Source organism: Ochotona princeps, chromosome 11 (assembly GCF_030435755.1).
Source record: "Ochotona princeps isolate mOchPri1 chromosome 11, mOchPri1.hap1, whole genome shotgun sequence".
Taxonomy (NCBI): domain Eukaryota; kingdom Metazoa; phylum Chordata; class Mammalia; order Lagomorpha; family Ochotonidae; genus Ochotona; species Ochotona princeps.
This window is the reverse complement of record NC_080842.1, coordinates 72,603,796-72,618,867: the sequence shown is the minus strand read 5'-3', so window position 1 is coordinate 72,618,867 and position 15,072 is coordinate 72,603,796. Positions and strand designations below refer to the sequence as shown.

The 15,072-nt window shown below is 67.4% G+C and overlaps 2 protein-coding genes across 2 annotated transcripts in view; both read left to right on the top strand.

Moving 5' to 3' along the window:
• The window catches only part of HTT (huntingtin), a 358,005-nt gene that overhangs the window by 165,118 nt on the left and 177,815 nt on the right, over positions 1 to 15,072 (top strand). The window lies entirely within an intron of this gene.
• Positions 1 to 15,072, top strand: part of RGS12 (regulator of G protein signaling 12) — a 68,975-nt gene that overhangs the window by 23,722 nt on the left and 30,181 nt on the right. The window contains exon 3 of the mRNA XM_058670322.1: positions 13,269 to 13,385. Within this exon, the coding sequence (XP_058526305.1) occupies positions 13,269 to 13,385 (117 nt within the window). The remainder of the gene's footprint in view (positions 1 to 13,268; positions 13,386 to 15,072) is intronic.

Here is a 15,072-nt window from a genome sequence, read left to right as displayed (position 1 = left end):
GGGGAGTGGGGGAGTGAGGGGAGTGAGGGGAGTGGGGGGAGTGAGGGGAGTGGGGGAGTGGGGGAGTGAGGGAGTGAGGGGAGTGAGGGGAGTGAGGGGGAGTGGGGGAGTGGGGGAGTGAGGAGAGTGAGGGAGTGGGGGGAGTGAGGGGAGTGAGGGGGAGTGAGGGAGTGAGGGAGTGAGGGGAGTGGGGGAGTGAGGGGAGTGAGGGAGTGGGGGGAGTGAGGGGAGTGAGGGAGTGAGGGGGAGTGAGGGAGTGGGGGAGTGAGGGGAGTGAGGGGAGTGGGGGAGTGAGGGAGTGAGGGGAGTGAGGGAGTGAGGGAGTGGGGGAGTGAGGGGAGTGAGGGGAGTGGGGGAGTGGGGGGAGTGAGGGGAGTGAGGGAGTGAGGGGGAGTGGGGGGAGTGGGGGAGTGAGGGGAGTGGGGGGAGTGGGGGGAGTGAGGGAGTGAGGGAGTGAGGGAGTGGGGGGAGTGAGGGGAGTGAGGGAGTGAGGGGAGTGAGGGAGTGGGGGAGTGGGGGGAGTGAGGGGAGTGAGGGGGAGTGAGGGAGTGGGGGGAGTGAGGGGAGTGAGGGAGTGGGGGGAGTGAGGGAGTGAGGGAGTGGGGGAGGGAGTGGGGAGTGAGGGAGTGAGGGAGTGGGGGGAGTGAGGGGAGTGGGGGGAGTGAGGGGAGTGAGGGAGTGGGGGAGTGGGGGAGTGAGGGAGTGGGGGAGTGAGGGAGTGGGGGGAGTGAGGGGAGTGAGGGAGTGGGGGGAGTGAGGGAGTGAGGGGAGTGGGGGGAGTGGGGGAGTGAGGGGAGTGAGGGAGTGGGGGGAGTGGGGGAGTGGGGGAGTGAGGGGAGTGAGGGAGTGAGGGGAGTGGGGGAGTGAGGGGAGTGAGGGAGTGGGGGAGTGGGGGAGTGAGGGAGTGAGGGAGTGAGGGAGTGGGGGGAGTGAGGGAGTGGGGGAGTGAGGGGAGTGAGGGAGTGGGGGAGTGAGGGGGAGTGGGGGAGTGAGGAGAGTGAGGGAGTGGGGGGAGTGAGGGAGTGGGGGAGTGAGGGAGTGGGGGAGTGAGGGAGTGGGGGGAGTGAGGGAGTGGGGGAGTGAGGGAGTGGGGGGAGTGAGGGAGTGGGGGGAGTGGGGAGTGAGGGAGTGGGGGGAGTGAGGGGAGTGAGGGAGTGGGGGGAGTGAGGGAGTGGGGGGAGTGAGGGGAGTGGGGGAGTGGGAGGGAGTGGGGAGTGGGGGAGTGAGGGGAGTGAGGGAGTGGGGGGAGTGAGGGAGTGGGGGGAGTGAGGGAGTGAGGGGAGTGGGGGGAGTGAGGGGAGTGGGGGGAGTGAGGGAGTGAGGGAGTGGGGGGAGTGAGGGAGTGGGGGAGTGAGGGGAGTGAGGGGAGTGGGGGGAGTGAGGGAGTGGGGAGTGGGGGAGTGGGGGGAGTGAGGGGAGTGAGGGAGTGGGGGGAGTGAGGGAGTGGGGGGAGTGAGGGGAGTGAGGGAGTGGGGGGGAGTGAGGGAGTGGGGGGAGTGAGGGAGTGAGGGAGTGGGGGGAGTGAGGGAGTGGGGAGTGGGGGGAGTGAGGGAGTGGGGGGAGTGAGGGAGTGAGGGGAGTGGGGGGAGTGAGGGAGTGGGGGGAGTGGGGGGAGTGAGGGAGTGGGGGGAGTGAGGGAGTGAGGGAGTGGGGGGAGTGAGGGAGTGGGGGGAGTGAGGGAGTGAGGGGGAGTGGGGGGAGTGAGGTGGGAGTGAGGGGAGTGGGGGGAGTGGGGGGAGTGAGGGGGAGTGAGGGAGTGGGGGGAGTGGGGGGAGTGGGGGGAGTGGGGGAGTGGGGGGAGTGAGGAGTGAGGGAGTGGGGGAGTGAGGGGAGTGGGGGGAGTGGGGGGAGTGTGGGGAGTGGTGGGGAGTGGGGGGAGTGGGGGGAGTGGGGGAGGGGAGTGGAGGGGAGTGGGGGGAGTGGGGGGAGTGAGGGGAGTGAGGGAGTGGGGGGAGTGAGGGGAGTGAGGGGGAGTGGGGGAGTGGGGGAGTGGGGGAGTGGGGAGGGAGTGGGGGGAGTGGGGGGAGTGGGGAGTGGGGGGAGTGGGGGAGTGGGGAGTGAGGGAGTGAGGGAGTGGGGGAGTGGGGGGAGTGGGGGGTGTGGGGAGTGAGGGAGTGGGGGGGAGTGGGGGAGTGAGGGGAGTGAGGGGAGTGGGGGGAGTGAGGGAGTGAGGGTGTGGGGGGGTGGGAGTGGGGAGTGGGGGGAGTGGGGGAGTGAGGAGAGTGAGGGAGTGGGGGGGAGTGGGGAGTGGGGGTGGGGGGGGAGTGGGGGAGTGAGGGGGTGGGTGGGAGTGAGGGAGTGGGGGGAGTGGGGGGAGTGGGGGAGTGAGGGGAGTGAGGGAGTGGGGGGTGTGTGGGAGTGGGGGGAGTGAGGGGAGTGGGGGGGTGAGGGAGTGTGGGAGTGGGGGGAGTGAGGGAGTGGGGGGAGTGGGGGGAGTGAGGGGAGTGAGGGAGTGAGGGAGTGGGGGGGAGTGAGGGAGTGGGGGGAGTGAGGGAGTGGGGGAGTGGGGGAGTGGGGAGTGAGGGGAGTGGGGAGTGGTGGGAGTGGGGGGGAGTGAGGGAGTGGGGAGTGGGGGGAGTGAGGGAGAGTGAGGGAGTGGGGGGTGTGGGAGTGGGGGGGAGTGAGGGGAGTGAGGGGTGTGGGGGAGTGAGGGAGTGGGGGGGAGTGGGGGGAGTGAGGGAGTGAGGAGAGTGGGGAGTGGGGGGAGTGAGGGAGTGGGGGGAGTGGGGAGTGGGGGGAGTGAGGGAGTGAGGGGGTGGGGGGTGGGGAGTGAGGGAGTGGGGGTGTGGAGGAGTGAGGGAGTGGGGGGGAGTGAGGGGAGTGGGGGGAGTGAGGGAGTGGGGGGAGTGGGGGGAGTGAGGGAGTGTGGGGGAGTGGAGGAGTGAGGGAGTGGGGGGTGTGGGTGGGGAGTGAGGGAGTGAGGGGAGTGGAGGAGTGAGGGAGTGGGGGTGTGAGGGAGTGGGGGGGAGTGTGGGAGTGAGGGGAGTGGGGGAGTGAGGGGTGTGGGGAGTGGAGGAGTGAGGGAGTGGGGGGAGTGAGGGAGTGTGGGAGTGGGGGGAGTGAGGTGAGTGAGGGAGTGGGGGGAGTGAGGGAGTGGGGGGTGTGAGGGAGTGAGGGAGTGGGGGGAGTGAGGGAGTGGGGGGTGTGAGGGAGTGGGGGGAGTGAGGAGTGTGAGGGAGTGGGGGGAGTGAGGAGAGTGAGGGAGTGGGGGGAGTGGGGGGAGTGAGGGGAGTGAGGGAGTGGGGGGGAGTGGGGTGTGGGGGGAGTGAGGGAGTGAGGGAGTGGGGGGAGTGAGGGAGTGGGGGGGAGTGGGGTGAGTGAGGGAGTGGGGGAGTGAGGGAGGTGAGGGAGTGGGGGAGTGAGGGAGTGGGGGGAGTGAGGAGAGTGGGGAGTGGGGGGTGGGTGAGGGGAGTGGGGGAGTGGGGGGAGTGGGGGTGGGGGGGTGTGAGGGGAGTGGGGGAGTGGGGGGAGTGGGGGAGTGAGGGGAGTGGGGGGAGTGGGGGGAGTGGGGGGGTGAGGGGAGTGAGGGGAGTGGGGGTGTGGGGGGAGTGAGGGGGAGTGAGGGAGTGGGGGGGGGAGTGAGGGAGTGGGGGAGTGTGGGAGTGGGGGGAGTGGGGGAGTGAGGGGTGTGGGGGAGTGTGGGGAGTGGGGGGAGTGAGGGTGGTGGGGGAGTGAGGGGAGTGGGGGGAGTGGGGGGTGGGGGAGTGGGGGGAGTGAGGGGAGTGGGGGGGAGTGAGGGAGTGGGGGGAGTGAGGGAGTGGGGGGAGTGTGGGGAGTGAGGGAGTGAGGGGAGTGGGGGGTGTGAGGGGAGTGGGGTGTGGGGGGAGTGAGGGGAGTGGGGGGAGTGGGGAGTGAGGGTGTGGGGGGAGTGAGGGGAGTGGGGGGAGTGAGGGAGTGGGGGGAGTGAGGGAGTGGGGGGAGTGAGGGAGTGGGGGGTGGTGGGAGTGGGGAGTGAGGGGAGTGGGGGGAGTGGGGGGAGTGAGGGGAGTGGGGGGTGGGGGAGTGAGGGAGTGGGGGGAGTGAGGGGAGTGAGGGGGAGTGAGGGAGTGGGGGGAGTGTGGGGAGTGAGGGTGTGGGGGGAGTGGGGGAGTGGGGGAGTGAGGGGGAGTGGGGGAGTGGGGGGAGTGAGGGGAGTGAGGGAGTGGGGGGAGTGGGGGGGTGGGGAGTGTGGGGGAGTGTGGGGAGTGGGGGGAGTGGGGTGGGTGGAGGTGGGTGGGAGTGGGGGGAGTGAGGGAGTGGGGGTGTGAGGGGTGTGGGGGGAGTGAGGGGGTGGGGAGTGTGGGTGGTGGGGGGGTGTGGGAGTGGGGGAGTGGGGTGGGAGTGGGGGGAGTGGGGGAGTGGGGGGGTGTGGGGAGTGGGGGAGTGGGGGGTGGTGGGGGTGTGGGGAGTGGGGGTGGGTGGGGTGTGGGGGTGTGAGGGGAGTGGGGGGAGTGAGGGGAGTGGGGGTGTGTGGGGTGTGGGGGGTGGTGTGGGGGTGGGGGGGTGTGGGGAGTGGGTGGGAGTGAGGGAGTGGGGGGAGTGGGGGTGTGGGGGAGTGAGGGGAGTGGGGGGGAGTGGGGGGGGTGGGGGGAGTGTGGGGGGGTGTGGGGGTGTGGGGGTGTGTGGGGAGTGGGGGGGTGTGGGGAGTGAGGGGGTGAGGGGAGTGGGGGGGAGTGTGGGGAGTGGGGTGGTGTGGGGGAGTGAGGGGAGTGGGGGAGTGGGGGAGTGAGGGGTGTGGGGGGAGTGGGGAGTGAGGGGAGTGTGGGGAGTGGGGGGGAGTGAGGGAGTGGGGGGAGTGTGGGGAGTGAGGGGTGTGAGGGAGTGGGGGGGTGGGGGGAGTGAGGGAGTGGGGGGAGTGTGGGAGTGGGGAGTGGGGGGAGTGAGGGAGTGGGGGAGTGGGGGAGTGGGGGGTGTGGGGGGAGTGGGGGGAGGTGGGGGGAGTGAGGGAGTGGGGGAGTGAGGGTGTGTGGTGGTGGGGGTGGGGTGGGTGGGGGGAGTGAGGGAGTGGGGGAGTGAGGGTGTGGGGAGTGAGGGAGTGGGGGGGTGTGGGGTGGGGAGGTGTGGGAGTGGGGGGTGTGTGGGAGGTGGGGGAGTGAGGGGTGTGGGGGTGTGAGGGGAGTGAGGGTGTGGGGGGAGTGAGGGGTGTGGGGTGTGGGAGTGTGGGAGTGGGGGGTGGGGTGTGGGGGAGTGGGGGGAGTGGGGGGTGGGGGGAGTGAGGGAGTGGGGGAGTGGGGGGAGTGGGGGGAGGTGGGGGGAGTGGGGAGTGGGGGAGTGAGGGAGTGGGGGAGTGGGGGAGTGAGGGAGTGGGGGAGTGGGGGAGTGAGGGAGTGGGGTGGTGTGGGGTGGGGGAGTGAGGGAGTGGGGGTGTGGGGAGTGGGGGAGTGAGGGAGTGGGGGAGTGAGCGGAGTGGGGGAGTGAGGGAGTGGGGGAGTGAGGGAGTGGGGGAGTGAGGGAGTGAGGGGTGGGGGAGTGGGGGAGTGGGGAGTGAGGGAGTGTGGGTGTGGGGGTGTGGGGGAGTGGGGGGAGTGGGGGAGTGGGGGTGTGTGGGGAGTGGGGGAGTGAGGGAGTGGGGGAGTGAGGGGTGTGGGGGAGTGGGGAGTGGGGGAGTGTGGGTGGGTGGGGAGTGAGGGAGTGGGGGGAGTGGGGGAGTGGGGGAGTGGGGGGAGTGAGGGAGTGGGGGAGTGAGGGTGTGGGGGAGTGAGGGAGTGGGGGTGTGGGGGGAGTGGGGGAGTGGGGGAGTGGGGTGGGAGTGGGGGAGTGGGGGAGTGGGGGGTGGTGAGGGAGTGGGGGAGTGGGGGGAGTGAGGGAGTGGGGGAGTGTGGGAGTGGGGGAGTGGGGGAGTGGGGGGGAGTGAGCGGAGTGGGGGAGTGAGGGAGTGTGGGTGTGGGGAGTGGGGGGAGTGGGGGGAGTGAGGGAGTGGGGGAGTGAGGGTGTGGGGGAGTGAGGGAGTGGGGGAGTGAGGGAGTGGGGGAGTGAGGGAGTGTGGGAGTGGGGGAGTGAGGGGAGTGGGGGGAGTGAGGGTGGTGGGGGAGTGAGGGAGTGGGGGAGTGAGGGAGTGGGGGAGTGAGGGAGTGGGGGAGTGAGGGAGTGGGGGAGTGAGGGGTGGGGGAGTGTGGGAGTGGGGGGAGTGGGGAGTGAGGGAGTGGGGGAGTGGGGGAGTGAGGGAGTGAGGGAGTGAGGGAGTGGGGGGAGTGGGGGTGGTGGGAGTGGGGGAGTGAGGGAGTGAGGGAGTGAGGGGAGTGAGGGGTGGGTGTGGGAGTGGGGGAGTGGGGGAGTGAGGGAGTGAGGAGTGGGGGAGTGAGGGAGTGGGGGGAGTGGGGAGTGGGGGAGTGGGGGGAGTGGGGGAGTGGGGGAGTGGGGGAGTGAGGGAGTGAGGGAGTGGAGGGAGTGAGGGAGTGGGGGAGTGAGGGAGTGGGGGAGTGAGGGGAGTGGGGGAGTGGGGGAGTGGGGGGTGGGGGTGGTGGGGGAGTGAGGGAGTGGGGGAGTGGGGGAGTGGGGGGGAGTGAGGGGAGTGGGGGAGTGGGGGAGTGGGGGGTGAGGGGTGTGAGGGAGTGAGGGAGTGGGGGAGTGGGGGGAGTGGGGGGGTGTGGGAGTGGGGGTGGGGTGTGGGGGAGTGGGGAGTGAGGGGAGTGGGGAGTGGGGGTGTGAGGGAGTGGGGGAGTGAGGGAGTGAGGGAGTGGGGGGAGTGGGGGAGTGAGGGAGTGTGGGAGTGGGGGGAGTGGGGGAGTGAGGGGAGTGGGGGGAGTGAGGGAGTGGGGGAGTGAGGGTGTGGGGGAGTGGGGGAGTGGGGAGTGAGGGAGTGGGGGGAGTGGGGGTGGTGAGGGAGTGAGGGAGTGGGGGAGTGGGGGAGTGGGGAGTGGGGGGAGTGAGGGGTGTGAGGGAGTGAGGGAGTGGGGGAGTGGGGGAGTGGGGGGAGTGGAGGGGAGTGGGGGGAGTGGGGTAGTGAGGGCAATGAGGGAGTGGGGGGAGTGGGGAGTGGGGGGAGTGGGGGAGTGGGGGGAGTGGGGGTAGTGAGGGCAATGAGGGAGTGGGGGGAGTGGGGGGAGTGAGAGGAGTGGGGGAGTGAGGGAGTGAGGGAGTGAGGGAGTGGGGGGAGTGGGGGGAGTGCGGGAGGGGAGTGGGGGAGTGAGGGGAGTGGGGGGAGTGAGAGGAGTGGGGGGAGTGGGGGGAGTGAGAGGAGTGGGGGAGTGGGGGAGTGCGGGAGGGGAGTGGGGGAGTGAGGGGAGTGGGGGGAGTGCGGGAGGGGAGTGAGGGAGTGGGGGGAGTGGGGGAGTGGGGGAGTGAGGGAGTGAGGGAGTGGGGGGAGTGCGGGAGGGGAGTGGGGGGAGTGAGGGGAGTGGGGGGAGTGAGAGGAGTGGGGGAGTGGGGGAGTGCGGGAGGGGAGTGGGGGAGTGAGGGAGTGGGGGAGTAGGGGAGTGAGGGGAGTGAGTGGAGTGCAGGATGAGGGATGCGGGGAGTGGGGGAGTGGAGGCTGGGGGTGGGCCCTGAGGGTAAACCCCTCCGGAGATTGGTGCAGTGCTCACTCAGCTCCCATAGGCTAGTGGGCCTTAAGGGCCGGACCTGGAGGGTTAGTAGTGCTGGGCAAGCAAGCATTCGGGGGTGGCGCTGAGTCCAGGACGGCGGGACCCGGGTTCCGTTTTGGGGCCTCTGTTTGAGTGACTCCTTACATCCAGGCTGGGCCAGACTGAAGCCAGGAACCAGGAGCATCTTCTACATCTCCTACACGGGTGCAGAGTCCCCAGGCTTTGGGCCATTCCTGCTTGCCTTCCCAGGCCACAGGCAGGGAGCTGGATGGGAAGTGGAGCTGCTGGGACTGAACTGGTGCCCGCATGGGATGCCACTGTGCCATGGGCCACACCCCTAAGGTGAGCGCGTGCGTGGGCCCTTGGCTTGGTAAGCTGCCCTGCATGTGTGGGAAGAGTCTCCTTGTTTCTCTGCATGGAATTCAGGGCTTACCTTGCCGCGGCTGGCCCAACTGAGTGGGAGGCTCGTTGGCCGCCTCCCACGTGTGCTCTGTAGTCTCATTTGTGGCTCCCAAGGTCCCAGGCGGGCCTGAGGGGATGCTGCCCCCCACGCGGGACATGCCACTGACTGCTCCCCGCCAGCCCAAGCTGTGGCTCTTTGCCAGGAGGTGTCTTGTTAGTGGAACTGATAGGTTGTATTGCCTTCCCTTTCTTTCTGCGGCGCCCCCGTGTGGAGGGGAGGGAAGCCGGCTGCCGCTCGGCCCTCCTCGCCGCCCGCCCGGTAGTTCTATCCCACAGGGGCCACCTTTGAACAGGAGCTGGCTGCAGCAGGCCCTTCATAAATGTGGTTTTATTGGATAAAGTTGCTTGCTGGCGGTGTAGTAAGCGAAAGGTCAGGACAGCGTTGTGGGGCAAGAGGCGACGCTATTGTTCAGCCATCTGCGTGCCTGGGTGGCAGCAGGGGACAGCCACGCCCTGCAGAGCTGTGGCCTGGCCCCAGCAGTCTGTGGGCCGCTGGGGAGTCAGCAGCGTGTGGGTACTCCCTTCCTCTCTCTGCCTCTCAAGCCGTGAAGCCAAACAGGAAAGACCCTGAGGCATTGCTCTATCATAGAACACCAGTGCCCCCTGGACGCTATAGCCCCCCATCGAGCTCCCGGCCTTCCGAGCCCTGCCCCCGGGGAGCCTGGCTGGAGCCCCCGGCTCCTGGCTCAGCCTGGCCCAGCGCAGCTGTTGTGGGCACGTGGGCAGTGAGCAGGGAGGAAGGCGCTCTCGCTGTGTCTTTACCTCTTACTGGCTCTCCACCTGTAACATAAACACACACACACACACACACACACACACACACACACACAAGGGCAATATGACCTTCCCTTGGGGCTCCTGGCTTCGACCTGGCCCAGGGCTGGCCATTGTGGCCATCTGGGGAATGAGCCGGAGGATGGAAGATTCTCTTCCTTCTCTAAAACTCTGACTTTCAAAAAAATAATAATTTTAAAAAATGCTATATGTTTCAGAGCTGTGACAGTGAAGTTGGTCTCCTGGGTGCCTGTCAGTCCCTGAGAAGCAGCCGGCTGTCTAGGCTAGCGGGTTCTGCTCCGCGGGGAGGTAGGCCAGCACCTGGTGGTGCTCTGTTCCACGGGAGGTTGCGGCACTGACTTCCAGGGGGCAGCAGGGTGTGGCAGCTGGCCTGTGGGCAGCCGCAGCCGTGGCTGTGAGGAGGCAGACTCGTCTCTGCACATTTACTAACAGCCCCTTGTTAGGCTAAGTGAACAAAGCAGGTCCCCAAAACACACGCATGTAGTGTGATCGCATTTTCTCCCGTAAGCTGTGCATGGCTTACACACATCAGGATGCTGGGTGGGGTGCTGCGGGGCCCAGCCAGCTCGGCCGGGGTCCAGGCTATTTCAGTGTGGTGGGAGCGCTCCAAGGGGCTTGGAGGACTTGATCCCCGCGTGGCCTCCACGTCCCACGGCGTGCTGTGAGGGTTCCTAGCTTTCCCTTTCTAGCAAGGCCCTGTGGGGAGCTCAGAGCCACGTCTGTGGCAGGGCCAGGGCCAGTTGCTTCAGCCCACGGGTTCTAGCTCAGTCAGAGGAAGTCTCAGAACAGACCCGCCATGGCTCTAGGCCGTGGCAAGGCCTGGAGGCCGCACAGACTGATCTGCCCTGAGCCCTGTTCCGGGTGAGTACCCCTGAGATGAGGCAGCACTGAGCCCCGCAGAGGATCCCTGAGGCCAGGGAAGCAGGCCCAAGGAGCACCCGGCACCCTGGGGCTCTCACCTGACGCAGGGCCCGAGTGCCGGGCTGGCAAGCAGATGGCGGCCAGTCGGAGGCTGGGTAGGGCGGCAGCAGGAGCCAAGGGGGAGGTCTGCGGCCCTTGTTCTTCCTATCCTTCCGGGAGATGGAAAGAACCACCACGGGGAGCCAATTAAAGCAAGGGGCCTGAGGCCTGCACTCTGCATGGCACGGGGCAGCTAGCTGTGTGCAGAGCCAGCCCACGCAGCCAAGTAGGGGACCAGAGCCCGCAGCCTGCACCCGCAGGGCACACTCAGACGCACGCCGATGGAGTCCCTGCAGTGCAGTGGCCTTTATTTCAGCCGCATTAGCGTCCCATGGCACAGGTGACTCTGTGCCCAGACACAGCCGTTAGAGCCTCCACAGGGTGCCACGTGGGCACAGAGACGGTTTGGGGGGGCTTATTTAAATTCTGTTTGAAAGGCAGGGAGATGGAGAAAGACAGCTGGCCATGCCAGCTCAGCTGCTGGGTGACTCTTCTTATGCCCCTCAGCCAGCTCCCGGCCAGGCCAGAGCAGGAAGCAGGGGCTGCACCCATGAGGCTGCCGGGGCCGAGGGTGGAGCCCTGCTCGCGGCCAGCTCCCGGCCAGGCCAGAGCAGGAAGCAGGGGCTGCACCCATGAGGCTGCCGGGGCCGAGGGTGGAGCCCTGCTCGCGGCCGGCGGGCTGCAGGGCCCAGCCCGACTCCACAGGCGCCCCTGGGAGTGGAGAACATGTCCTCACGACAGCGGGAACATTGCCCCTCACTCGACTCCTCAGGTGGGGTGCACACTATCCTTTACCGACTCCTCACATGTGGGGGGCCCTGCCTCTTACCCCAACTCCCCCTGGATGTGGGGGGCCCTGCCTCTTACCCTGACTCTCCTCAGCATGAGGGGTGCACACTGTCGCCTGCCTTTTTTGCTCTGGTCCCTCACCACTCTGCTTGGTGTCACTGTTGCCCTGCACCATGGGCCCTCCCTGGGCCCCCGTGTGGCCCCGGTGTGGCCCCTGTGTGGCCCCCGTGTGGCCCTCGTGTGGCCCCCGTGTGGCCTGTTGACACACCTCTGTGTGAGGCGATAATTACATGGGAACCATAAGTGCTGCCCTGTCTTGCCTAGACTCCGTGGTGGGCACGGCTGCCGGTGGGCAGCTCCCAGCTCAGCTCCCTGTGTGGGCAGCCGGTGGGGGAGCCTGGTTCCGGCCACCCTCGGGGAGCCGGGCTGAGCTCCTGGCCCCAGCCCTGCAGGCCTCAGTGGGTGACCAGCGAGTAGAACGTCCCTGTCTTGATTCCTTTCAAGAAATTGATAAAAATGTGTGGGGTTAGTCTTCCCTGAGGAGGATTAGCTGAGGCCGAGTGGGTGTTTCTTCTGTAGGCTCCTGTGGGGTAACTAAGCCCTCTTTGCTGTGTGGCAGTGGCGTCCCTCCTGCTGGCCAGGCGCCCACACGGCACGTGGGTCTCGGGGCCTTTATCTGACTCTGTGAAGTGTTACAGCTTGTGCTTTGTGAAATGCACGGATGCGTTTAAAGGCAGAGTGGCAGAAGAAAGAAAATCTCATATATATGCCCTTCTCCCCACCCCCCAGGCCTGCATAGCCAGGGCTGGGCCCAGCTGATCCCAGGAACCCGGCATGCCTTTGGGCCTCCTGATGGACGGCAGCAGCCCTGGCACAGTCTTCCAGGCGCATTGGCTGAGAGCTGAACTGGAGGTGCGGAGCAGCCGGGACTCAGACATGACCCAAAGAGGTTAACTCCATGGCCAGCCCCGTTACAGCTTTCTAGGCAAGAAGAGGATGTGGATGTGAGATGAGAGGCCGGCCACTGGGGCCAGGGTCACTCCCTGCAGGCGGGGGCTGGCAGTCGGGGTCACTCCCCTGCAGGCGGGGGCTGACCACCAGGGTCGGGGTCACTCCCTGCAGGCGGGGGCTGACCACTGGGGCCAGGGTCACTCCCTGCAGGCTGGGGTTGACCACCAGGGTCGGGGTCACTCCCTGCAGGCTGGGGCTGACCACCAGGGTCGGGGTCACTCCCTGCAGGCTGGGGCTGACCACCAGGGTCGGGGTCACTCCCTGCAGGCTGGGGCTGACCACCAGGGTTGGGGTCACTGCCCTGCAGGCTGGGGTTGACCACCAGGATCGGGGTCGCTCCCTGCAGGCTGGGGCTGACCACCAGGGTCGGGGTCACTTCCTGCAGGCTGGGGCTGACCACCAGGGTCGGGGTCACTCCCTGCAGGCTGGGGCTGACCACCAGGGTTGGGGTCACTGCCCTGCAGGCTGGGGTTGACCACCAGGATCGGGGTCACTCCCTGCAGGCTGGGGCTGACCGTCGGGGTCACCGTCACTCCCCTGCAGGCTGGGGCTGACCGTCGGGGTCACTGTCACTCCCTCACAGGCTGGGGCTGACCGTCGGGGTCACCGTCACTCCCGTACAGGTGGAGGCTTACCGCCAGGGTCAGGATCATCTTTTGTCAAAATGTTTCCCTCCCTGAGTTCCTAGGAAGCTTTGCTGCCTAAATTGATGGTGGCTTTGAGTTGGGTGCCCCAGGCAGCAGGCCTGGCCCAAACCTGTCCCACCACCAATAGCTTCACCGGGGGAAGCCAGGGCTGGAACCTGTACTCACTGTGTTGTGGTGGCACTGTGGGTGTTGTGGTGGCACTGTGGGTGGCAATTCTCCATGGGCCCTTAGGGTCTCCTTGACATACATCTTCTGTGTCAGCCAGGCCACCCGGGAGCCAGGCAGAGAGCCCCGTGGGGTTGGCAGATGAGTGGATCTCAGCGTGGAGGCGGCTGGGGAAGGCCTGACCGGGTGTGGGGCCAGTCTGAAATCCGCGGGACTACCAGGGGGCGCTGAGGGCGCGACTCTCCCACGTGTCCACCAGGGGGCGCTGGCCCCCCAGCAGGGCTGCTCCCGGCCTTGTCCTAGTGGGTCGCCGACTTCACTGTGCGGGACAGGATGGGTGCAGCTCCACTGCGGCCTGTCCAGCGTGTGAGGGACACAGTGTCCCCGCCCACCCCAAGCCCACAGTGCCACTGCGTGGCCTCCTGGCGGCAGCCACTGACCCAGGCGTTCTCTCCAGGACTGGTGGGACGCAGGGCTACAGGGAGAGCTTTCTGTGGTGGCCTGGGCCGGGCTGGCAAGGATTGTGAAATGAGCTGTGAGAGACTGTGGTAGCGGAAAATGGGGTGTTCCTGTGGGCAGGTGTGGGCCGCGGCCAGCAGCTGGCCCAAGAGGAGAGCAGTCTTCAGGTGCTGGCACAGTGAGTGGAGCAGAAAGCAGGTTGAGCTGCAGCGATTTGAGAACTTTCCGGAAGCAGCACAGAGGGCTGCCCAGGTGCGTGTGGCATTTGGTCAGGGCGGAGCCCCGGGGCACATGTGTGGTTGTGGGCGACACACACGTGAAGGCCCCGGGTGCGTGTGTTCAGTGTGTGGCACTGGCTGTGCTACATCTGGCTCCCGCGAGGCCACCAGCACCTTCCCTGCCTCTGACATCGCCACGCGGCATGCGCGACCCTGTCGCTCCCAAGAGGCCAACCTGGCGCATCTCCCTCTGCTTCCAGGGCTCCAAGTGCGGGCGTGGAGTGGGCCTGGCCCAGACGTCCCAGCGCCCCTCAGCCCGCAGGTCGCTGGGGAGATCCAAGCGGTTTAGCGCCACTCGCTCGCTGGACGACCTGGAGGTAAGTCTGTCCCCACAGGGCCCTCACGGGGGTGCGGCGTGCTCAGCGTGCTATGAGGTCAGGAGCTTGGGGACAGCTGGGCCTTGTGCCTGCACACAGCAGGGCCTACATGTCCCCACGGGCCCGGAAGCTAGGCACATCCTTTTGTCGGGAGGGCCACTTCCCAGAGGGAGTCGAATTCCTTGCTGAATCCCCTCCGCCTGAGCTGCTGGGCCATGCCAGCACCTGCAGGCGGGCATTCGGCTCAGTTAGGTGTGGCAGGGCCTGGCAGCGAGTGGCAGCAGGGGCCCAGGACCAGGCAGAGGGCCCTGCAAAGGAAGGCTCGGGACCTGCAGGGCAGCTGGAGTCCAGACCCTGCCTGGAAATGAGGCAGGGAGGGAGCCGTCCCATACCCAGGTGCCTCAGAGGGGTAGCCAGAAAGGGTCAGGCACAAGGAGGCAGGGACGTGGACAGCTGGGTCGGGGTGCCCTGCCTGCCTGCCGCAGGACATGTTGTACGTGAGCCGGGGGCCAGGGCATGGCTGTGGTGTGCTGCTCCCAGGTGGCAGGGCCGGTTGGCATGGCTGTCCAGGTGCCCGCCTGGTTCTTACTGTGTGCCTCACCGTCCCAGGCCCTGCATGTCCCCTTGAGCTGAGGTGCCACCTGTGGGTTTGACCTGCTGCCACATGCCTGCCCTGGCTGAGCAGGCTGGAGCTGGCACGCTCCTCTCCCTGGCCCCTGGATACTTTGCTGAAGTGGAGGCCCCCAGACGCTGCAGGTGTGTGGGGGTGTCACTGGAGAGACAGGGAGTGGGGGGGACAGTGTGGCCTTGTGGCACTTGCTTCTCCTCTGTGGACAGCGGTGAGCCTGGCCAAGAGCCCCTGGTGGGTCCGGGACTGGAGACCTGATGCGGCCACACAACGCCTTTGCTTTGGTGTCACTCTGCTGCCCCATGGCTGGGGGGCGGGGGTGACACCCCAGGAGCTCCTCTCCAGACAGACTGGGCCACACCTCCTGCTGTCAGTGCAACTCAGGGCAGGGCCAGCGGTGGCAGAGATGGAAGGCCCACCCTCAGGGCTCAGGATCTCAGGCGTCCAGGTCTGTCTGGGGCTGCCCGGCTCAGAAGTCGGCCCTGAGCCCGAGTGTCCGGGCCTGGCAGCTAGCCCTCGGCGTCTCATGAAGCTCCCTGGGATGGCTGCCTCCCTCCCCTGCACCTTGAGATCAGACGAGATCGGGCACGTTGGGCTTGTGTCCCTCTCTGTGACCCCTTAAGGAGATGGGGGCTGGCATTGGGCGGGAAGCCCAGGGTCTGGAGGGAGCCCGCTCATGCAGTCTGGAACACCCTCCACCCCAGGGGCTACCTTGGGTCTTCCATCCCAGACTGACTCCTGCAGGGCAAGGCCGCGACGTGGTTGGCCTGCTTGGCCAGGGGCTCAGGGGAGCGCTGTTGGCGGCCACATGCTCCTGGTGGCCTCTGTTCCACGCTGACCCCAGGTGGCTGTGGAGGGGCCCGCGGGGTGAAGGTGGTGTCCTGCGGTGATCACCTGTGCTTTGTGTCTGCGCTGGGGCTGCTCTGGGCATGACATCCGCACCAGGGTGGGGCATGTAGATCAGGGCCTGGGCAGTAGCTGGCATCGCCAGAGACTCCTGGCACCTGGACTGGTCTCCCGTTCTCCCAAGACCCTGGCGTGGCCACAGGGCCTGCTGGA